General features: G+C 57.8%; 1 protein-coding gene across 1 annotated transcript in view; it reads left to right on the top strand.

Annotated features, from left to right (window-relative positions):
* Nucleotides 1-1,300: 1,300 nt before the first annotated feature.
* The window catches only part of GAS2L1 (growth arrest specific 2 like 1), a 39,277-nt gene continuing 17,586 nt past the window's right edge, over nucleotides 1,301-22,991 (top strand). Inside the window, exon 1 of the mRNA XM_065418017.1 lies at nucleotides 1,301-1,951. Within this exon, the coding sequence (XP_065274089.1) occupies nucleotides 1,301-1,951 (651 nt within the window). The remainder of the gene's footprint in view (nucleotides 1,952-22,991) is intronic.

The raw sequence follows: 22,991 nt of genomic DNA, 5'->3' as shown, positions 1-22,991 counted from the left end.
GCCGCTGGGGAGAGAGCCGAGCCCCAGCCGGGGCCCGCCGCCCTGCCCCCGGCGCTCTGGCCGCCGGGGGGAGAGTGGAGCCCCCGCCGGGGCTTGCCGCCCTCCCCCCGGGGCTCCAGCCGCCCTCCCCCCCCGGTGCCCTCCCCCCCGGCCGCCGGGGGGAGAGCGGAGCCCCCGCCGGGGCTCGCCACCCTCCCCCCCGGCCGCCGGGGGGAGAGCTCGCCACCCTCCCCCCCGGCCGCCGGGGGGAGAGCGGAGCCCCCGCCGGGGCTCGCCACCCTCCTCCCGGGGCTCCAGCCGCCCTCCCCCGCGGCGCCCTCCCCCCGGCGGGAGAGCGGAGCCCCCGTCGGGGCTCACCGCCCTCCCCCCGGGGCTCCGGCCGCCCTCCCTCCCCCCCCCCCCCGCGGGGGGGGGGGGGGCGGCGCGGCGGCCGGAGGCTTTTTTGCCTGGGGCGGCAAAAAAGCCAGAGCCGGCCCTGGCTCTGAATATGGGCCACAGCTCCACCGGCGGCTGGTAAATGCCTGTTGTGAGTCATCCTTGCACAAGGACTGCAGCCAAAAGTGGCCTGTTAGGCACCTGAAAGGAGCTGGTAAATATGGCCCTGAAAGCCAACCGGCTGCTGCCACTTCATCACTCAGGGCAGGCCACGCCTGGCTGCGGGGGTGTCTCCCCTCTGTTCAATGACTGGCGACCGGCTCCTTGTTCCCTTAGTTAAAAAATAACTGATGATCAAGGGCTGGAAATAGTCCCAGAGTTTGCTGGCGGGCATGGCCTCCCCACCCCCACAGGAGGAATGAGGACAGAGCAGAAGGAAGGGGCCATGAGACGAAAGCTTCAGGGTGTCACTGACTTGAGCTAAGGGTACTGGGTGATGGGCCCTGTTTGCAGAGGTGCTGAGCACTTGCAATTTCAGATGAAGTAAGTGGGATTCAGGGTTTCTGAATACTCCTGGAAATCAGGTCCCAAGACCTCAAAGCACTTCATGCATGTGGGGTGTGGCTCAGAGTCCCCAATTTACAGATTGGGGAAACTGAGGCACGGAGAGGGGAAGGGAAGCAACTCGCCCAAAGTGACATCAGCCCTGCCAATGGGACCATGCTGCTTCCACTCAATAGCTGGCATCTGGATCCCGATGATGCAATCTGTTCCCATCGCTGGACTTGTCTGCTACATAGGAGGAGCTGGGCGTGGCTTCCGGCTCACTGGAGAGGTGGGGGAGGAGTGTTGGTCTCTTTGCCTTTCTCTGTCTCTAATGTGTGTCATCTTCTCACTGAAGTGACGCCCAGGGACGGGATGCAAGATGGCTGACCTGAGCAACATCCAGTCCGCAGCTTCCAAGAGCATCCGGCCTTTCCGGTCCAGTGAGGAGTATCTCTACGCCATGAAGGAGGACCTGGCTGAGTGGCTCAACATCCTCTATGGCTGGGATGTCCAGGTGGAGAATTTCATGGAGACCCTGGAGACCGGGTGTGATCTCTGCCAACATGCCAACAATGTCAACCGCATTGCTCTGGAGTTCCAGCAACAGCACCCAGAAGTTGCTGCCTGCATGAGGGTGCCCCAGAATGAGGTTGTCTACCAGGCCAAGAATGTGGTGCCCGGCTCCTTCATCGCCAGGGACAACGTCTCAAATTTCATCCAGTGGTGCCGGCAGGACCTGGGCATCCAGGACGTGCTGATGTTCGAAACCAATGACCTGGTGCTGAAGAAGAATGAGAAGAACTTCGTCCTGTGCCTTCTAGAGGTCGCTAGGAGGGGCTCCAAGTTTGGGATGCTGGCCCCCATGCTGATCCAGATGGAGCAGGAGATTGAGGAGGAAATGAGGGATCAGATAGCCTATGGGGGGCTGGAAACCCAGGAGGATAGCCAAGACCTGGGCCCTGAGTCACCTGTCTACCCTAGCAGGGTGCAGAGAATCTCCTTGTGTGACCTCAAGAACCTGGATGAGCTGGTGAGAGACTGTTCCATTTTGTTGGTATCTTGTGCCCCCAAGTAACGTACAAGCAACATGAGACCCTCTCCTCCCACCATTACCCACTGTGGCTCTCCTAGTGATCTAAGCCACTTTAGTGTTGTACTGGGGGGAGGTAACTGGAAGGCATTGGTTCTCTCCACCCACCATAGGCGTGCGCACGGGGTGTGCCGGGTGTGCCCAGGCACACCCTAATGCAGGGGTGGGCAAATGGCTCCACTCCCCGGCGCAGCAAGCCGCGGGGTCCGCGCTCCCGGGCCGGAGCGCCCGGCCGAACGCAGCAAGCCGCCGGCCCCTCCCCCACCTTTCCCTTTCCCCTGGAGCCATACCGCCGCACGTGCAGCGCTCTGGGGGCCGGGGCTGCGCGCTCCCACGGGGCAGCATTTGGCTCCGCGGGGAGTCAGGCACGCTTCCCCCTCCTCTGGAGTTATGCTGCTGCGCGCAGCGCTCTGGGGGCTGGGGCTGCGCGCTCCCGCGGGGCAGTGTTTGGCTCCGCGGGGAGTCTAGGAGCCTCATCTCATGGTAAGGGGTCCGGGGCCAGGGGGGTTGGATAAGGGGTGGGGCAGTCAGGGTGGGTTGGATAGGAGGTGGGATCCCAGGGGGGTGGTTAGGGGCAGGGGGTCTCTGGAGGGGGCAGTCAGGGAGCGGGGGGGGGGGGGGGGTTGGATGGGGCATGGGAGTCCTGGGGTCTGTCAGGGGGTGGGGGGTGGATAGGGGTCAGGGCAGTCAGGGGACAGGGAGCAAGGAGGGTCCTGGGGGGCAGTTAGTGGGGGGTGTCAGGGGACAAGGAGCTGGGGGGGGTTGGATGAGTCAGGAGTTTTGGGGGGGCTGTCAGGAGGCAGGGGTGTGGAGAGGGGTTGGGGGAGGCAGGGAGCAGAGGGGTTGTATGGGTCGGGAGTTCTGGGGGTCCTGTCAGGTGGTGGGGAGCAGTTGGATAGGCGTGGGAGTCCCGGGGGCCTGTCTGGGGGCGGGGGTGTGGATAAGGGTCGGGGCAGTCAGGGGACAGGTAGGGGGTAGGGTTCTAGGGGGCAGTCAGGGGACAAGGAGCAGGGAGGCTTAGGTAGGGGGTGGAGTCCTGGGGGGCAGTTAGGGGCAGGGGTCCCAGGATGGGGTGTCAGGGGACAAGGAGCAGGGGGGGTTGGGGGTTCAGAGGGGGGAAGTAGGAGGGAGTGGATGGGGGCGGGACTAGGCCAGGGCAGGGGCGGGGCTAGGGCGGGGCTCCCTGGGTGCACACCCTAATGAAATGGGCTGCGCACGCCTATGCCACCCACCAGTGGTTACATTTCCTCCCACTCCAACTTGTTTCTACTTTTCTTGCTCAGAGCATCTGTAGGCCTGGTGCATTCTCCCACTTGGTCCCCCAGACCCACCCACAAAGACGTGCTGGCCCCAGTTTGGGAAGGGGACTATCACGTGGTGTATTATAGCTGAGGGGGATCATGGCAGGCCTAACTTGGATAGCCTGGGGGAAGAGTTCTCTCCAAATGTGGAGGCTGGAGTGCTGCGTAGCTTGGAGGCTTTGGTGATGGGGGAGCATGGGGCCTTCCACCTCCAGTGGGCAGTTGGAATTGGCCCCAAGTTATTGGTGAGAAGTTGCCCCTCTGATGGCAGTGTGGTGGCCTGTGTGAAATGGGGATGGGAGGGCAGGAGTTGTGTCCGCATCTCAACAAACCTCTGTCGTGACCTGCTGGGCAGAGATGGTGGGATAGTCCTGGGCACTGACTGAGCCTTCCTGTCCCAGGGATGGGTGTGCCAGGCCAAGCGTGAGCCCTGGTTGCAGCCGAGTGGGGCATCGGGGAAGTGTGCAGTGCCACCACCCGGTCTGCGGGGATGGTGTTGGGCTGAGCTGGTACGTGGGGATGTACCAAACCAGCAATTCTCTGGCCACCCCAATGGTTCTGTCAGGGTTTAAACTTTCACCATCTTTAAAAATTAAGTTGTTAACCCCTTATGCCTGGGAAACAGTCATTCTGCATGGGCCCCAAAGCAGTGCTGTCTGATCCTGTCACTAGAAACCACTCTGCAGTGAATTTCTCCCATCCATCTCCCTGTGGCATTAACTCTGAAACTGAACGACAGAGAATGTGTCAGCATCCTTAAAGGGACAGTGCCACCTTAAAAATGCATCGTAAGCAAACATTTGTGACTAATGACGTCTTAGATGAGTGACAGTGAAATGTGCTATTTGTGGTTTGTTTGCTTTTTCCCCCTCTCTCAGATGCTGGAAATCAGTGCAGGTGGCTCTTTGACTTTCCAGTTCTTGATGCTGCTGGGTTTGGGTGCCTGGGGCAGCAGGGACTGGCTTGTTGAACAAACACCGCGTTTTTCACTGGTGCTTGTACTGATTGTGGGAGCATTTCTGTTGGTCTCTGGGCTCTTATAAAAGCTTTTTTTCAGGATTGCCATTTTGGGCCACATTTTAAGTTGACTTCGGTCTCTCTGACTATTTCACTGCTGAGTCGTGTAGCAAAGACCATGGGCTTGTATAGGTAGCCAGGCCGATTTCCTCTCCTTGCCACCTCTCTGAGCCTGGTGCGGGTTAGTATCATTATAGCCAGTGACAAGGGCTGCAGGCTCTAAAGCTGTCAACGTGCCGCTCCTGGGGTGTGCTCAGTTGAAAGGGCAGAGTGGTCCAATAGCAAAGCCAGATACCGCCCGGCAAGTTGTCTGTGTGGGTGAGGGACGTGATCCCCTTAGAGGAAAGTCTGACATGCGTCATCACCCATCTGTTTTCCTGGGTACCTTTTCTATCTGTGAGGATTTTGATCTTGCTGCTTATTTATTATTTGTCCAAAGGGACTCCTGGCGCCCACGGAGGGAAAAACACCCTGACATCCCAGCAAGCTCTGGCAAAGCCAGGCTGTGGCTCAGAGCTGTGCGGCAGGCGCCCGTCTCTAATGGAGACCTAGGGCTCCCCGGGAGATGAGATCGTTGTAATCAGATTCTCTCCGCTCGGCTGAAGCTTCATCACACTTTCTTCCATCTTGAGAAAACAGCTCTTCTCCCAGTCCGGGCTTTGTTCGAAGCCTAGTGCTGGACTAGGACGGAAAGCGGGGGGGCTGGTGGGGTTATGCTGAAGCTGGGGACCTAGGGAATATGACCAAGGGAGATCTCTCCCGGAGCTGCAGGTCCTGAATGCTGCTTTCAGAACTGGCCCTGTGGTTGCTGGAGCAGTCTCTCTCTCCCAAAGAACCCAGGCTGAAATTAAGCCCTGGGATAAATCGCTGGCTTTATTTTTAGACATGGAGTTTGCTTTATAGCTTCTCAAGTGGAAACATGCAGAAATGCTGGTTCTTCCCAAGGTGCGACACACCCACTTTGCAAAGCAAACCAGGGAGCGGCTTGCCCTGGCTGTAGGCAGGGAGAGCAGTCTGCTACCTTCTGGGGCCTGCTCATGGGAGAGGTCCTGCTAAGTGAGGAGGTGGCTGGTGCAGGGGAGTCAGCCTGGGGAAACCCTGGTTTCTCTCCCCCTTGCAGTGGGTCTGGGTGTCACACCCAGGGGGGCTGACCCCTACCTGAGGGCTGGAAGTTGGGCTGGTGCTGAGCCTGGATCACCCTGGGTAGGAGGAATCCTAGGGGGGCTGGTTCCACCTGGTTTAAGGCCTCTTGTGCTGCTCTGGTAATGTGAGAGGCCCTCGGTCCTGACAGCACCGTTCGGATGTGGGCATTCCAGGCTGGCCCACGTTAACCAATGTGCACTTGGTGCACTCGTACGGGGCCCCCAACCCCAGGGGAGAGAGCCCAGAAGTGAGCAGCACTGCAACCGTGCGCCAGCTCACAACGCCACTTGCTTAGTGTGGCCTGGCCGCTCATCTGTTGCGGGCCAAACCCGAGCGCAGGGAGCGATGGGAGCACGCAGAGTTGCTGGGCGGCCGCATGGGGACCAGCTGAGCACTGAGGTGGGGGTGAACGTCCAGGCAGGTCCTGCGGGCTGGGGCTGAGTTGTTGGTGGGCTGTGAGGTGAGTGGGCAGTTTGGGGGTGTGAGTTAGGGAGGATTGGGGGGCTGGGGAATGTTGAGGGATGGTGGGGGCAGTGGGGTGAGTAATGGGAGATGTTGGGGACTGTGGTGAGTGGGGTGTATGTCAGGAGTGCGTGGGAGCTGTCAAGGCAAGTGGGAGATGGGGAGGGTTGTGGGGGAGTACATGTGGAGTGGGAGGGGCATTTGGGGGCCTGTGTGTGGGGTGGGGAAGGGGGCATTCTGGGGTCTGTGGGAAGGGATATATGTGGTGAGTGCTTTGCTGTCTAGTTTGTGGAAGGTGAGGGAGGCCCCCAATTTCCATATTACTCGGGGCCCCAAAATTCCTTAATCTGGGCCTGATTCTGGGGCTCCCAAGGCCTCTATCCCATAATACCTAGCGCTGCTGCTGGGAACAGGGGGCTTTGGGGCCGTTTCTATCCAGAGCGCACTGCATTGTGGGATAGGGGCAGGAGGTCCAGTTGATCAGGGTAGCTATGGCAGTTGTAGCTTCCTGGGACTGTTGGCCGTTCTGGGACAGTTGAACCCCAGCCCAAGGCTTCATCCCCGGCACTGCAGCCACCTGGCCCGACCAGTGCTTGGAAGGAGCTGGGGCGTGGACAGGAAGAGCGGCGAGGTCGGGACAGCCAGTGGGGTTTGTTGGGACAGCCAGTGGGGTTTTGTGATGCTCACCTGGCATGGCCAGGGATGGAGAGTCTCACCTACTGGGGAGTGAATGTGCTTGCGACAGAGCCAGAGTTTGTTAATGCTGCTCTCCAAGTCCAACCCCTCCACCCCCCGCTAATCTGCTCCTGGGCCCAGCGTGTGGCTTGGCCTCTGCGCTTGACATCTGCAGAGACAGCAATCAACCCTCCCGGCCCTGTTGTCCTGATGGAGAAACTGAGGCACAGGGAAAGGCCTCAGCATGGTGAAAGGTTGAGTTGGTGTTAGAGCCAGGAGTGAAACGTTGATGTCTGGGGGCTAAGAGGAGCTGTCCTTGAATCCAAGCAGGTCTCCACTCGGGAATCTCTCTGCGATTTAACATGCCAAATGCCACTGCTCCCACGTGAGGCTGTGCACTTCCTGATTCTGGTCAGAAGCAGAAATGCTCCAGGGAAGCTGTTCTCCACGGCTTTCCCAGCCAGGCTGCAAGCAGGAGGGCATGGTGGGCACAAGCCTGCTCTCTCGTGAGCTTTCCGCCCTGACTTCTCAGCTCGAGAGATTTGCAGAAGCAAATGAGGGCAGGGGTGGGACCTGAGAGCTCCATCCCTGGGGTCGCACCATGCACTCCGCTAGAGATGAAGCAGGGATGGGACTGTTCATCTGACCCTAGAGGGATCGGCCCTCACTGCTGGGCCTGTACCCAGGGTGTTGGGCATGGAGCCCTGTCCTTATAGCAGCAACTCCGCTGGGCCCCCGTGAGCTAGGTGCTGAACAGACCTATCCTAGGTGACAGCCCCTGCTCGGCAGAGCTTGCAGTCAGAGACCAGACACAGTGGTGGATGAGACACCCATCCTCGCAGCAGGGCCAGCGGCAGCTGTGATAGGATGTGCACACCTCTTAGCCAGTTAGTTCACTGCTCTCCGCCGGCCCAGCCGTAACCCAGGAACCTCCAGCTCCTCTCTTTGTTGGCAGTGGGTATGTCTACACTATGGGATTACTCCGAATTTACAGAATTTGATTTTTGGCAACCGATTGTTTAAAGTCGAGTGCATGCGGTCACACTAAGCACATTAATTCGGCGGTGTGCGTCCATGTACTGAGGCTAGCGTTGACTTCCGGAGCGTTGCACTGTGGCATAGCTATCCCATAGTTCCCGCAGTCTCCCCCGCCCATTGGAATTCTGGGTTGAGATCCCAATGCCTGATGGGGCCAAAAATTTGTTGCGGGTGGTTATGGGTAAATGTCGTCCGTCAATCCTCCCTCCGTGAAAGCAAGGGCAGACAATCATTTTGCGCCCTTTTCCCTGGATTGCCCGGGCAGACGCCGTAGCACGGCAACCATGGAGCCCGTTCAGCCTTTTTTCACTGTCACCGTATGTCTACTGGATGCTGCTGACAGATGCGGTACTGCAGCGCAACACAGCAGCATCCCCTTGCCTTTGCAAGTTGGCAAAGACGGTTACCAGTCATACTGTACCGTCTGCTGCTGTCATGGGTGCTCCTGGCTGGCCTCGGTGAGGTCGGTCGGGGGCGCCTGGACAAAAATGGGAATGACTCCCCAGGTCATTCTCTTCTTTAAGTTTTGTCTAATGGAGAGTCAGTCCTGCCTAGAGTATCAGGCAAGCCTACTAAAGAACCAGAGAGGCAAACGGCCGCTCTGGGTCAGAGCCCCAGACATCCCGCAGAAATGCTGAGCTGCATGCCATTCTAGGGGGTAACCCTACAACAGCCCCACCCGTTGCTTCCCTCCTTCCCCACCCCTCCCGGGCTACCTTGGCAGTTCTCCCCCCTTTTGTGTGATGAAGTAATAAAGAATGCATGAATTTGAAACAACACTGACTTTATTGCCTCTGCAAGCAGAGATCAAAGGGGAGGGGAGGGCGGTTGGCTTACAGCGAAGTCGAGTGAACCACCATTCTGCACTTGCTCAGCCTATAGCTGAAAATGGGACTCTGTGATGAGCACTAGGATAGAAGCACAGGCAGGACTGAATCTCCATTTGTGTGGGGGCCTTTGGTTGACACTGGTAAAATACAAAATGTCCCAGGATATGTATGTTGGGGGACAGTTCTAAACGGCAGCTTTATTTTTTTATTTGCAGCAAAAAGTGTCTGATTGTGAGCCCTGGGAGCAAGGGGTAGGCTGGGGTAGGTGCGACCGCGCGGTGCTGCCGACTGGGAGAGCAGCCTGAGGCAGAAGCCTCCAGCAGGCAGGACTGAATCTCCATTACCCAAAACTTAAAGAAGAGAATGACCTGCAGTCATTCCCTTTTTTGTCCATGCGCCCCCGACCGACCTCACCAAGGCCAGCCAGGAGCACCCATGTCTGCCCAGGCGCCCCCGACCGACCTCACCGAGGCCAGCCAGGAGCACCCACGGGACAACGATGACGGTTACCAGTCATACTGCACCGTCTGCCGTCCGCAAGGCAAGGGGATGCTGCTGTGTAGCGCTGCAGCACCGCGTCTGCCAGCAGCATCCAGTAGACATACGGTGATAGTGAAAAAAGGCGAGAAACGATTTTTTCCCCTTTGCTTTCACGGAGGGAGGGACGGGGGGGACCTGACGACATATACCCTGAACCACCCGCGACAATGTTTTTGACCCTTCAGACATTGGGAGCTCAACCCAGAATTCAAATGGTTTTCGGAGAGTGCGGGAACTGTGGGATAGCTACAGTCGTCAGTCGCCCCTCCCTCCGTGAGCGTCCATTTGATTCTTTAGCTTTCTGGTACTGAGCTCCTTAAGTCTGAGCTCCTTAAGTTTCACGCAGCACTGTGTTGAGTCCCTGTTGTGGCCTCTGTCCATCATGGCCTTGGAGATTTTTTTTTTAATGTTTTGGCATTTCGTCTTTTGGAACGGAGTTCTGATAGAACAGATTCATCTCTCCATACAGAGATCAGATCCAGTATTTCCAGTTCGGTCCATGCTGGAGCTCTTCTTTGATTCCGGGACTGCATGGTCACCTGTGCTGATCAGCGCTCCACACTGGGCAAACAGGAAATGAAATTCAAAAGTTTGCGGGGCTTTTCCTGTCTACCTGGCCAGTGCATCCGAGTTCAGATCGCTGTCCAGAGCGGTCACAATGGTGCACTGTGGGATAGCTCCCAGAGGCCAATACCGTCAAATTGCGGCCACCCTAACCCTAATTTGAAATGGCAATGTTGATTTCGGCACTACTCCCCTCGTCGGGGAGGAGTACAGAAATCGATTTTAAGAGCCCTTTATGTTGAAGTAAATGGCTTTGTTGTGTGGACGGGTGCAGGGTTAATTCGATTGAACGCTGCTAAATTCGAACTAAACTCGTAGTGTAGACCAGGCCAGTGACTTTGCTTAGTGTATTCTTGGGCGCTGATAAGGTTTAGGCGGGATGTGGTGCATTCTGGGTGCTGGGAGGGGCTTAGAATCATAGACTATCAGGGTTGGAAGGGACCTTAGGAGGTCATCTAGTCCCACGCCCTGCTCAAAGCAGGACCAATCCCCAACTAAATCATCCCAGCCAGGGCTTTGTTAAGCCGGGCCTTAAAAACCACTAAGGAAGGAGATTCCACCACCTCCCTAGGTAACCCATTCCAGTGCTTAAATGGGTGCCATTTGCTGCAGGGGTCTATCTATGGTTCTTCTCTGGCCCCCATCACCGCTGTATCAAGCACTTCACAATCTTTATTGGATTTATCCCTACACAGCCCTGTGGGGCAGGGCTGTTCTCCCAGGGGTCAGATGGGAAACTTAAGCCCAGAGAGAGATGCCTTCGAAGTCACACAGGGAAACTGTGCCAGGTCAGGGATTTGAACCCTGGTCTCCCAAGTCTCAGGGTAGCACCCTAACCACTGGATCATCCTTCCTCTGAGGCCTGGGCTGGGCCATGTAATACTGGGTTTAAGGAGCCATGTCCCAGCTGCTGTTTCCTCCCTCAGCTCTGTTCTCTACTGGTGTAATGAAGCTGCCCGGAGCTGGGAGAGACACTGATCTTGTCTGGCCTGTTGCCTGGGAGGGGGGAATCGCTGCAGAATTGGACCTTGCCGCATAGGCCGGCGGGGTTCCTTCCAGCGAGGGTGGGTGCTGGTCATGTGGTTAGTATGGAAGGATGGAGGGTTTAATGCAGAGCAACGTGGTTTCAACCTGAGGACTGAGAGAAAATCTGTCTGGCTCCAGATCGAGCTGCTGGGTGCTGCCTCCTGTTCCCAGCTGAGAGAACCAGGGATCCTGTTTCTATTCGCTGCAGGGTTGGGGAGCAGCCAGCCAACCAACTGGAGTTGCTCCTTATCAAGTGCTTTATAATTGTAATGGTGGGTCATGTGTTTGTGCTGATGTCCCTCTAGCAACTTCTGGCCTTGGGGGAGGGGGCTGGGGATGGCCGGCAGGGCTAATTGCAGCTGGGCTGAGGCTGGTGGCTAGCAGTGTTGGGGGTTTAATGACATTGTGCATGCTGCAGCCTCGCACCGGCCATCCACAGACGCTGTTGCCACTGGCGTGTGTGTGCCGCTTTTGTCAGGTGTGCAGCGAATGCAGGAGGGCTGCAGCTCTCTGCCGTGGGGAGCAGAAGTGCACTGTTTAGGGAACGGGACACTGGCTTCCCATTGCCCATGCTAGATCTACTGCCTCTTGGAATCCACCTGCGGGCTGGGTAATGGGGCCACGAGGCCCCACCCCGACGACGAGACAGTCATCAGCCTCCTGGCTCCATGGTGATGCGGCGGTGCCCACAAGTGGTGGCAGGCTTTCCTTGGGGCCCTGCAAGCAACCTTGTGGATCTCAATGCTGGCTGGCAGCCTTCCTCCCCTAACTCCCACAAAGGGCCATCCTGCAGCAGGCAGTGGGCCTAGGAGCCTGCTGTCAGGGGGGAGCGCCTGGCATTGCTAAGTGGGGGTGCCCTGAGGCCTGGTGGGGAAGAAGCTTTCTCTAGCAGGAGAGGATGCTGTGTCTAGTCTGGGCGCTATATTTGCTGCTTCCCTGAAAATAGGCACGGAGAGGAACCTGGTGAGGAAGATGAGGCGATCTTGGCCTTCAGTAGCAGGGAGGGGCAGCACAGTCCGGTAGTCTAGTGAGGGCCTCGATCTCTTTACCCCACGCCTGGCTGTATGGCGGCAGAGCTGGCTTTAGCCACTGCTTGCCCATCTATTTCGGTGTTCCCTTAGAAACCTGATCACTTATTGTCTCGGCACCAATTTAAGATGTTTTTCTTCTCTAAAGGGCAGGGTAAAATTATAGCCTTTCTGGCAGCCAGTGGCCGCCGGCTCTCAGCGCCTGGCAGCTGTGCTGTGGTGGGAGCTCGCAGCTGCTCCAACAGCAGGTCAGTGCCGGAGGCTCGGCGAGGAGCAACTGGAACTTTCCACCTGGAGATCCAGGAGCGTAGCCAGCACAGCAGTGCTAGGTCTGCATGGGGGGTTCTGAGGCCCTACACTGACTGTCCCAGCTGTGCCCACCAGCCAGGGCCGGCTCCAGGCACCAGGCACCCAAGCTGGTGCTTGGGGCGGCACCTGGAGGGGGGCGGCGCGGCGCTCGGGCCGCCGGGGAGAGCGGGGCCACAGCCGGGCTCGCCGCCCTCCCCCCGGCGCTCTGGCCGCCCTCCCCCCCCCCACGCCCTCCCCCCGGCTGCCGCCCTGCGCTCTGGCCGCCGGGGCTCGCCGCCCTGCCCCCGCCGGGGCTCGCCGCCCTGCCCCCGGCGCTCTGGCCGCCGGAGAGCCGAGCCCCCGCCGGGGCTCGCCGCCCTCCTCCCAGGGCTCCGGCCGCCCTCCCCTCCGGCGCCCTGCCCCCGGCCGCCGGGGGGAGAGCAGAGCCCCCGCCGGGGCTCACCGCCCTCCCCCCCCCGGCGCCCTGCCCCCGGCCGCCGGGGGGAGAGCGGAGCCCCCACCGGGGCTCGCCGCCCCCCCCCCCCCCCCGGGCTCCGGCGGGCTCCGGCTCTGGGGCGGCAAAAAAGCCAGAGCCGGCCCTGCCACCAGCCAGCCACATGGCCACTGGAGATGCGAGGTCCCTGGGCTGGAGTGTGCTGTTTGGGTCGTGCCCACGGGGCCCCGTGTTCCACTGCTCCAAGGGGGCTTCCACTGAGCTAAGGAGGCATCTGGGCTGCTTTTGGCCTGGCTTCTGGAGGGCCGACGCACAGCATCCGTTCCTGACGTAGTGGGGTCGGATCAGCTCCAAGGAGGGCACGGCTAGCTGGGGTACAGGAAAAGGTGAGGGGGCAGCAGCGACACAGGGTACTGCCCCATGGGCACCCAGCAGCCTGGGCTTTCCCCAGGCCCCGTGATCGTGTAGGTGCAGCTGGGAAGTCAGGTCCAGCGAGCAGCTCTGTGCTGCTGCCTCACAGTAGAGACAGGGCAGTTTTCCAAGTGTCTGTGCAAGGGAGCAGACTGGGGAGAGGGCCCTGCAGTGGCCCTGGTGAAAGATCACTGAGGCCTCTGCTCTCTCTCTCTCTATTAGCCAGGATGGGGAAGGAATGGTGTCCCTAGACTCTGTCAGAGGGTGGTGTTGGACTGCAGGAGAGAGATCACTTGATCATTACCTGTTAGGTTCACTCCCTCTGGGACACCTGGCATTGGCCGATGTCGGCAGACAGGATCCTGGGCTGGATGGACCTTTGGTCTGACCCAGTCTGGCCGTTCTTATGTTCCCTTGAGCCCTTCATGGCGGGGGCTGGGCTGTGAGCACTCCGGAGGCTGGGCTGAGCCCCAGCAGCTGGAGCAGGCATCTCAGCCCCGCTTGCGAAGGGGGCGGCTGGGCTGGGGAGCTCCCCTCGGCCTGGGAGCCCAGAGCCTGGCAGCTGCATTCCAGCACTGGCTTTGGGTTGCTCTGATCCAGCCTGTGGGTAGGAGGGGGGTGGGGTGGGGTGAGAAGTAGAGGAGAGGCTCCGCATGGGGGAAGGGGACGCTGGAGGAGATGGGGGACCCAGGGCTGGCAGCGACTGGAGCAGCAGTGCCCCCCAGCAGACAGCACTAGCTGAGAGCCCGCCTTGCCGCCCATCTGCCCGCTCCCATTTGCTGTTGGTGAGCCCTGAAGCCCCAAGGAGAAGACGGTGCGTGTGTGTGTGTCCGAGTCCGGATTACTGAGGGATCATTTAATCAGAGCCTTGGTGAGCAGGAGGGGGAACCTGACCTCCCCTGACTCCCTAATCTCAAAGGCCTTTTTAATGTAAACCCTTTCCCTGCCCCCATTCCTCATTAAGTCTCCAGCTTGCTGGGGGCGGGGGGGGGGGGAGGGGTGACCTCAGAGCACACTGGGGACTTCTGCTGCAGTGACTGCTCATTGGCTGACTGTTTCGCAGTGGGGGGGTGTGTCTAAAGGGGTGTTTGCTGTGGGACAATGTGACTGCACCCTGGGGCCAGGGGAGGGGTCTGGGATGGGGTGATCATCCCCCCCCCCCCCCCCCCCCCCCCGGCTAGCAGGAGCGATCAGAGTACGGCTGACTACAGGGCTGTACCTACAGTGACCGAACAGGGTTTTGCTGCGTCCCTGCCCGTCTGTGCCCCCAGAAGAGATGTGACCACGTTGTCGTTCTGGGGTTTAAACAAGCCTCCTCCAAGCAGAGCTGGCTGAAATACATTTTTCTCTGCTTTGTAATGACCAGCCGTGTGACATGCCCTGGGCTTTTATGGGCATCGGGAGAAGTGGGGCGGAGCGTGGAGTAGAGAGCAAGCTTCCTGCAGGAGGCTGCTCCCAGACCCAGAGCTGTGTGTACGGACCCTCGTGGCAGCCAGTGACCCTGTGTGTCTGCTCATGCCCGCTCCTGTTGCAGTCCTAAGAGTCTCAGCAAGCAGCAGCTGGAAAAGGCAGCGTTCTCTAGTGGTTACCACAGGCAGTGGGAGTCAGCACTCTGGACTCACTGCGTGGACAGGTTGCAGCGCCGCAGTGCCTCAGTTTCCCCTGTCAGTAAAATGGGGATAGTGCCTACATTGCAGTGGGGTTTGCAGAGCCCACTGCAAGGAAAGGGGAGTATTACTGTGATGGGGCAGAACGCTGCACCTGGCAGGCTGACACCTTGTTACCGTGGGCAGCAAAGCCCCCGGCGCCAGCAGCACCTGGCATCACTGTTCTGCTCCAGGAAAACCTGATGTCTGTCTCGCAGGCCTGGTGACAAGAAATGCTCTCTTGCTGCCCAGCCAGCCCTGGAGTAGATGAAGTGCCTCAGGCTCACAGGAAAGGGTTTGCTCAGTCTCCTGTCCCAGCCCTGCTTGGGCTCTCAGAGGTGCTGAGCACCCAGCAGCTCCCACTGGCTTCGGTGTGACGTAGGGGGGCTCAGGTTTTGTGACAATCAGGCTGCCCGGAGCTGGGAGAGACACTGCTCCTGTCCGGCCTGTTGCCTGGGAGGGGGGAATCGCTGCAGAACTGGGCCTTGCAGCACAGGCCGGCGGGCTCCTTCCAGCGAGGGCGGGTGCTGGCCATGTGGTTAGGATGGAGGGTTTAATGCAGAGCAACTTGGTTTCAACCTGAGGACTGGGAGAAAATCTGTCTGGCTCCAGATCGAGCTGCCTGTGAGCTGTGTAGTAGCACTGAGTGTCCTGGGTCTGAAATCTTTGCCTGGGGGTGGAGTTGGTCCAGACTTTTTGGGGGGGCCCGTTCTTCAGACGAGCTATAGCTGCTGCGGTTTGCTCAGCCCCCGTGCACGCCTACTTTTCATACCTACATCAGATGTTCCATTCTTCACCGCCTCCAGGTGGGGAATTTGATTTTGATTCTTGCCTCAAGCTCTGGTAATCTGTTACCAAACTCTGCCTACTAAATGCACCGCTCCCTGATCTTCCCTTCCATTTTCAGCTGGCTATCCTGTTCCTCTGCGCTTCCTATTTTCATCTGTCAGTAGTGTTGCTGTGTGCTGCTAAAAGGCTGCCATTACCTACCCCAGAGGTGGCTGCATTATGGGGATGGGTGAATTCCTCACTGCATGGTGAAGTATTTTGAGCAGAAAGGCTTTGATTTAGAGAGGTGTCCTAGAACGCCCGCCGGGTTGTGGGCAGAGAGAGGCAGGCTGCTGCGTAATCTGTGCCGTAAACGTTGCTCTCTCTCTCCATTGAGACTCGGACGTGTTTCAAACTGCCTTCCCAAAGATAGCCATCAGCTGGCAGCGGCGTGGCTGGGGAAAGCAGAATGGAGAGTCCGTGGGTGGTAGGTGAGGGCAGAGGAGCTCGAGGAAGTGGTTGTTAGTGGGATAGCTGGTTATGTGGCACTGGAAGAAGAGTGGTGAGAGGACAGCAGAGCCATTAACACCCTACATATAAACACAGCCTGCTTTAGCAGGCGGCTGCAGAGTGAGGGATCAGGACTGGGACCCCTGGCCAAAGATCTCGACCTGCCTGTGTGCTGGCAGGTTGCTGTTGGGGCTGGGGGAAGCAGTGCCCAGCCGTCACAGGAGACTTGTGCCCATTTACTGATGAGGTTAACCGGCTGCGCGCTGACCGACCCCCCTGGATTCGGTCGTTCTCTCCGCTCCTAGAGCATCGCTGTGGCTCCAGTGTTTTAAGATGGTGTTTGAGAAGTTAATGCATGGGATGAAATGACGGCATTGCCTGCGTGAGCAGGGGCCGGGACGTGCCCCTCTAGGAGGTCCTTGCCAGGCCTGTGTTAGCCCAGCTGGGGGTTCTAGTCCCACCCCTGGGTACTGCTGCTGGAGATGTTGAACCCACCTGCTGTTTGCAGGATTGCCCCACCTCTCTCAGGGTGACCGTCCAGCAGGGCTCACACATAAGAACAGCCAGACTGGGTCAGACCAAAGGTCCAACTAGCCCAGTATCCTGTCTGCCGACAGTGGCCAATGCCAGGTGCCCCAGAGGGAATGAACAGAACAGGGAATCATCAAGTGATCCATCCCCTCACCCATTCCCATTCTCAGACGTCTCTGAGCCCGGTGAGGTGAGCCGTCCTGCTTTCCCCTTGCCCCGAAGGATGGCGTCGCGTCATTTTCTCCGCCTTAACCAGGTGCTTCCTGGGGTAGGGAAGGCAGCAGGAGTTTCCTGTCCCCAGCTGAGCCACAGTCTCTCTTCCTGGGGAGCCTCTTCCCCTGGCTGAGTCCTGCAGGTGACTTGGGCTCCTGCTGCTCCTCACCCACTGCTTGGCGTCACGGTGCCCTGATGCTGTGCTGATCTAAATACATTAGACGCTTTAGGAAACTGGAGCCTCCATAGCTGGGATCTTTGTACTGGGGGTGGGGGAGGGACAGTTCAGAGCCCCCCCCCAATGACTCCCTTGTGCAACACGTGCCCTGTTACAACTGCTGATCTCCCTCCCCCCTTGCACAATCTTGCTTCCCCGCTCTGTGCTTCTGGGCTGACACGTCCAGGACCGGCTCCCCGGCTTCCACTGTACTCGCAGTTCCCTTTGCCTTGGCATGGAATTCCCAGCACCGTCGGGGGGGCCCCCTTTCCGGTGTGGGGTATGATCACCCTGCCTTGGTATATCCAGGTTGCCAGAGCAATCAGGCTGGTGACCTGCATAACCCCTTCCTTCTCCCTGCTCAAGCAAACTGCCAAATGGAGGCTGGGAAAGCTGTGCTTGTGAAATCAACCCATCCTGACCCTTTAAAATCCTTTGCACCCTGCTGGCTGACTCCCACTGAATAACACTGAGTTCCTGTAGAGCGAGCCTCCTTCTCCCTGCAGGACACATGGCGTTTTAAAGGGCCAAAACCGTGGTGCCAGACCCTGCCCTCTGGTGCTGGAAACCATCCTTCTTATTGGGTGCATTTTGCTGCTTCTCTGCGCTAGCAGCTCCTCTCTTCCCTTCTGCTCTGCTGGCCCCGGGGGTCCATTCAGTTTGGGCCTGGCATTGCATCTGTGCCACCCTGAGAGTGATTGGGAGGGAGCTGGGTAAACAGGGCACAGTGCCAGTTCCTGGGCTTCTCTCTTTCCTTCTGTGCTCTCCCTTCGCAGTGAGTCTCATGCTCACGCCCTTGTGGGGGAGGAGGGGGGGGGTTAGTGTCTCTGCCACGTGGAAGTAGCTAAATCACTGCTTCCTGGCGGCCAGTTGGACTCTGAGTTTGTCACCATGAAACCTCCAGTAAGTTGGAGAAGGTACTCTGGGGTTACAGCATGGAAAGTATGACAGACCTGGCGCCTTCCCCACCTGGCGAGACACATGCTGCACTGCTGAGAAAGCAGCCAGCTCTGGGGTGGAGTGCAGCACGCTAGTGTGCATGAGGGTGACTACTGGAAGCACTGGAATGGGTTTCCTAGGGAGGTGGTGGAATCTCCATCCTTAGAGGTTTTTAAGGCCCGGCTTGACAAAGCCCTGGCTGGGATGATTTAGTTGGGAATTGGTCCTGCTTTGAGCAGGGGGTTGGACTAGATGACCTCCTGAGGTCCCTTCCAACCCTGATATTCTCTGATTCTCACCAAGGACATTGGGGCCTGTGTGGGAAGAGCCACGAGCTATTTAACATCCTCCAGAGCAACTGGTTCCTCTGGCATCAAAGGCTGAGGGTCTCGGCTGAAAGATCCCCAGACAGGAAACTACCGAACTTCTTGTGGGAATGAAGGGAAGGAGTCCGTGCTCCCAGGGGGCTCCAGCCTGGGGATGGCAGTGCTAAGCCAATCCCTTGGGGAACGAGGGTCTCTTGCGCCTGTTTGTCTGGGCACCCAAGCGGCCCTCGGCTCATGGCTTGCTCCTCAGACTGTCAGCGACCCCATTTGGAAGCATTGTGGGCTCCGAAAGGAGCCCCGTCTGGCTACTAGCCCTGAGCAAATGTGGTAACTGGCTCAGGGTGGAGGGCGGCCCCTAGAATTGGGGTTGAACCAGAAGCTGCAGGTAGAACTCTGCCAACACTGCTGAGTCTTGCTGGGGTGGGGGCAGTAGGGTCAGACCCCAGTGATGTTCCCATGTACTTTGCACCCCAGATGCTGGTTGGGGGTGGGGGGCTGTGAACCTTCTGGCCAAGCAGTTGTGCATTCTGGGGTTGTGACACACACACACTCTGAGCTTGCTGGGAAATCCAAGTCCAGTTGTCGCTGCCGCAGGTCAGAGGGCAAGTGGTTGGGTATGGGAAGTGGGTGGTAGTGGGGAAGAACCCACTTCTTGGGGCTGAAGTGAATGATCCCGAAGAGCTGCAATCTAGAGGGAGGAGGGCCCTGGTCTGAGGAGCTCCCCAGGGGAGAAGAGGACAGATCCCACCGTGTGGCATCAGCCCTGCTGCTGATGTGGGACAGAGGCCCCCTGCCATGGGCCCTTCCTCTCTGCTGAACTTCCTGGCTCTGTGGGACACAAGCTGCCCCTGCATTAATTCAAACACGGTGCTGGGGCTAATCCAGGAGGATTTGGGTCCCATTTGATCTGTGTGGTTAGAAATCTGTTTTGTGTTAAATGCCACAGGGCTCCATCCCCCTGGTGGAAGATGACAGCAGACTTCACCCTGGGGTCTGGGATCTGCCTCTCCCTGATGCTCTGGCTCTGGCCTGGAGCCAACAGCTGTTGAGGGCCAGTCTCCGTGGCAAGGCTGGGACGCTTGCCTTCCCGGAGGATGCACAGTCAGCCAGCTGTGCCACATGTGCAGGCTGAGCAGGCTGCAGAATAATTACAATGTGGAGAAGGGAGCGCTGGGGCTGGGGGTGGCCTGGAGCTCCACAGCTCACTGCATCCAGCTGCAGTTCTCTGCAGCATGGGGGATTAGATGAAGTTTGACAGGGGATTTTGTCTCTTAATTTCCTGTCTTCAGCAGTGAAGCTTTGTCTATCTAGGTACTCACCCAGCCTCCCAGTGGCGTCCCTGCACCTGCCAAGCCTTTAAAAATTGGATAACAACATTCTCTCCCCTCCCTTCCCACCTTGATTAGTGTAAGTACCGTGCAGAAATTGACGGGAAAGCTATGGGCTTACCTCTGCTGGGGTTGCCCTGATTTCAGTGTGCTGATGCCAACCCGTAGTGCAAACCGGCATGGGTGCTATGAGCCAGTTTGTAGCAGCACAGCCTCCCTTGGTTTCAAGCAGTGGTAACCTTCCCTAGTGCAAATGGTAGCTTTAGCAGGACTCTGCCCTTCTGCCTTGGTGCAACTATATCAGCTACAGGTCACTGATGGCTGGAAGCTCCGGTGCAGACAAGGCTGTGGTCAGAGAGCTGGGTTTGTTTCTGAATTCAGCAAGGCTATCTCTTGTGGCAAGGAGTTCCATAGTCTAGGTTCAGGTTTTAGTGGGGGAAGTACCAGACAAAACTCCCCCCCCTTGTTCTAGTGGAGTGCAGCTGTCAGGGGTGGTGATCAATCAGCCGTGTGGCGCGCATTTCCATCTGGAGGACAGATGCTCCATCCTCCCCATACAGGCCAATCTGGGAATGGTTCCACCAGCGCTCAGTTTGTTTTGTGATACATCGGGTGCAATAATTCCACACTGGGCCGCAGGAGCGGGATGGCAGTGCTGGCTGAGGGAACTGAGCTCTGTGAGCGGGACTTCCAGATGGAGGAGAGGTTTGCAAGTCCTGAGGCGAGTGTGACTCTGTAGGTCCTGTCATGTCTCACTGGAATGCACATGCCCTAGCATGGCAGTATGGAGTCAGGCTCAGGGCTTTGCATTGCTAATTAGCAGCAAAATCCCTCTCCTCCATGTGCCGCTATCTGCGCCCAAAGGCTGGTCAGTTTCGTTGCTGTCCCGTACATTTCCCTGGGGGAAGTCGTACCAGGCAGTAGCGGTAGCCAGGGTAAATCAGAGACCCTGCTGCAGACACTTGATGGCAGGTTGTGCTGATGGAGACAGAGGCCCTTCCGTCGCTGCGATCGCTCTCTTGTCTGTGTTTTTGTTCGAACTCGGCCCACTTCCTAGCTGAGTGATTTAGGTAAACTGCATTTTCCAGCTCAAAAGCACCAGCTGCTTGTGGTTGGGGCATTTTAAAGGTGACTGAGCTTGTCTGCCTGAGAACATGACACTTAAACCAGCGTAGTTAAACCGCTGCCAACCCTTGTGTGGACGCACTTTGGTGTGAGTGCCTTATTTTGAGATAGCTGGAGTCAATAATGGATATGTTTAAAGTTCACTGAAGGCAGAGTGGCACCAGTTTGCACTAGTCTAGCTAAATTGATTTTACAGGATTGCTGTCCCCGTGTGTTCCAGAATCCTGAGTCGGGGTCCCCAAAGCCCCTGAGATTGGCTTAAAAATCATACAATTATTTAAATATTGTGGCCTGTGCAGGAGCAGCGCCAGGGTTTTTGCCGCCCTAGGTGGCAGCACTCCTCCTCTGAGCATTCAGGGGGCCTGGGGTCTTCGGCGGCGGGGGTCCTTCTGCTCCGCGTCTTCGGGGCACTTCAGCGGCGGGTCCCGGAGCCAGTGAAGGACCCGCCGCCGAATGTCCGCCAAAGATCTGGAGCGGAAGGAACCCACACCGCCGAATTTCCACCGAGGACGGCAAAATGCCGCCCCCCCAAATCCTGCTGCCCTAGGCGACCGCCAGTGCTGGGCCTGGGCCTTTGCCTCCTGGTTTGTGAAGCCTTTGGGCCACGTCCAGATCACATTTTCAAGCTTTTTCTCCAACACACTGACTGCTAGAAACTTCCATTTTCGTGTTAACTGGAACCTGAAAGTCTCATGTAATCACGGGATTCCAGGAGCTTGAGTGTTAAGTAAACATCAAATATGGTGAGCCCTTGGATAACGTGGCAAGAGTGGCCAACATTGGATTGAAATCTGCATGCAGACAAGGCCTTTGTTAGCAATACAGCACCTCTTGCCCTTTCAGACAGCGTCGAAGAGCTCAGACTGTGCATCTTCTGAAATCCTCTCAAAAAGCAAAAGCAGGGGAAACGAGCCAGCCTGTCCCAAGATCTCTAAGAGCAAATAGGAGCTGAACGCCCCCTGTCGTTATCCAGCATGAAGAAGCTGGAAAGATCCAACCCAATTAAAAGAATCGTTTGCAAGCCACCGTGGAGTGAGTGGCTTCCCGCCGGAGCAGTGACCAATGTGGCTGCTGTGAGTAGCAGCACGGAGAGAAGACTGGTTGGAAATAGATCGATTTGCCCCGGGGGCTGATTCCACCAGACTGTTAGAGCCCGGGGGGAGGGCGGAAAGGGATTGGAATGGAGAGCTGGATCTCTGGGCACCAGATTCTCTCTGGGAACCTTGTCCCTGCACAAGCCTTCCTGGAACTCACTCCTTTCAGCTTGGCATAAACAAGGTGTCCAAGGGTCACCAGAGCTCATGCAGCGCGGGCAGTTTTCATAATGGAGGAGCTAGACTTTGCACAATGTGTCCATTTCCCATCCCTGGCTTGCTTGGCTGCCTTCCACCTACTGTGAGGTTAATATTTTTGTAACTGTTTGTTCAGGAGCAAAAGAGCTGAAGCTGCAGGATCTCTGCCTTTTTATCTGTTCTAAACTTGCATTTGTGTGCTGGGTTTGGCTGCTGAGCGCTTTAACCTTGGCTCCCTCCCTGCTGGGGCTCTGAATGGGCTGTGTGTGTGTGAGAGAAGGTGTAAGTGGTGGGAACTGGGGGCACAATGTCTGTGCTGCTCTCCAAAGCAATTTGTACGAGAAGGCATGGAAAGTGCTGAGCACGCTTGCCAGGCTCCCAAACTACGGATACAGTGTCGTCAACTCTAGCGATTTTTTTTTTTTAATTGCCAGTCTCCCAATATTTGATGCTTTACTTAAAGCCCCAGCTACCGGAGTCCTGTGATTACTTGAGAATCTCAACTTCCATGTAAAAAAAATATTAAATAGCCCCTCCCTTGGCCCAGTTCTGTAGATGTTCCCTGAGTCTCTGCCTGTGTCCCGTCTGTGCAAGGGGGTGATAGCCCTGCCTATGGCTGCTAGGAGGGTAAATCCATTCAAGGCGCTGAGGTAATCGGGGCTCCGATATGCTCCTTGGGTCGCTAGAAGGCAGTAGTAGATTCGTAACCCTCTCGCACACCATGGCTAACGTGAGCTGCCTGGTACAGTGACAGTGCTGGGGTGGTTTAGCACACGATAACACGGGATAACCGGCACCGCGCTGGGGTGGGTCAGCACGGGATAACCGGCACCGCGCTGGGGTGGGTCAGCACGGGATAACCGGGACAGTGCTGGGGTGGGTCAGCACGGGATAACCGGGACAGCGCTGGGGTGGGTCAGCACGGGATAACCGGGACAGCGCTGGGGTGGGTCAGCACGGGATAACCATGACAGCGCTGGGGTGGGTCAGCATGGGATAACCGGGACAGCGCTGGGGTGGGTCAGCATGGGATAACACGGGATATCTTATAAGCAAACAAAGCAGTGTTTGCTTATAAGAACTCTCTGGCCAAAAGAAGGCGGCCTGCCAGCCTGGGTCCTCCTCTCCCATGGACTGAACCCAGAATTCAATCCAGGCAAGCTGAGAAACCCGACCTGGCTCCCTTTCCTCCCAGGCACCACATCCAGAATCTGCTCCAGGTCTCCGAAATCAGCCTGGGTTACTCCCGTCCAGGGCCTGTAGCCAGAGTCACTTGCAGGTGGGCGCGGGGATGTGGCCCTCTTGGGG

The sequence above is a fragment of the Emys orbicularis genome, chromosome 16 (assembly GCF_028017835.1).
Source record: "Emys orbicularis isolate rEmyOrb1 chromosome 16, rEmyOrb1.hap1, whole genome shotgun sequence".
NCBI lineage: Eukaryota > Metazoa > Chordata > Testudines > Emydidae > Emys > Emys orbicularis.
Note: the sequence above shows the minus strand (reverse complement) of the source record. Positions and strands in the feature narration are given on the sequence as shown.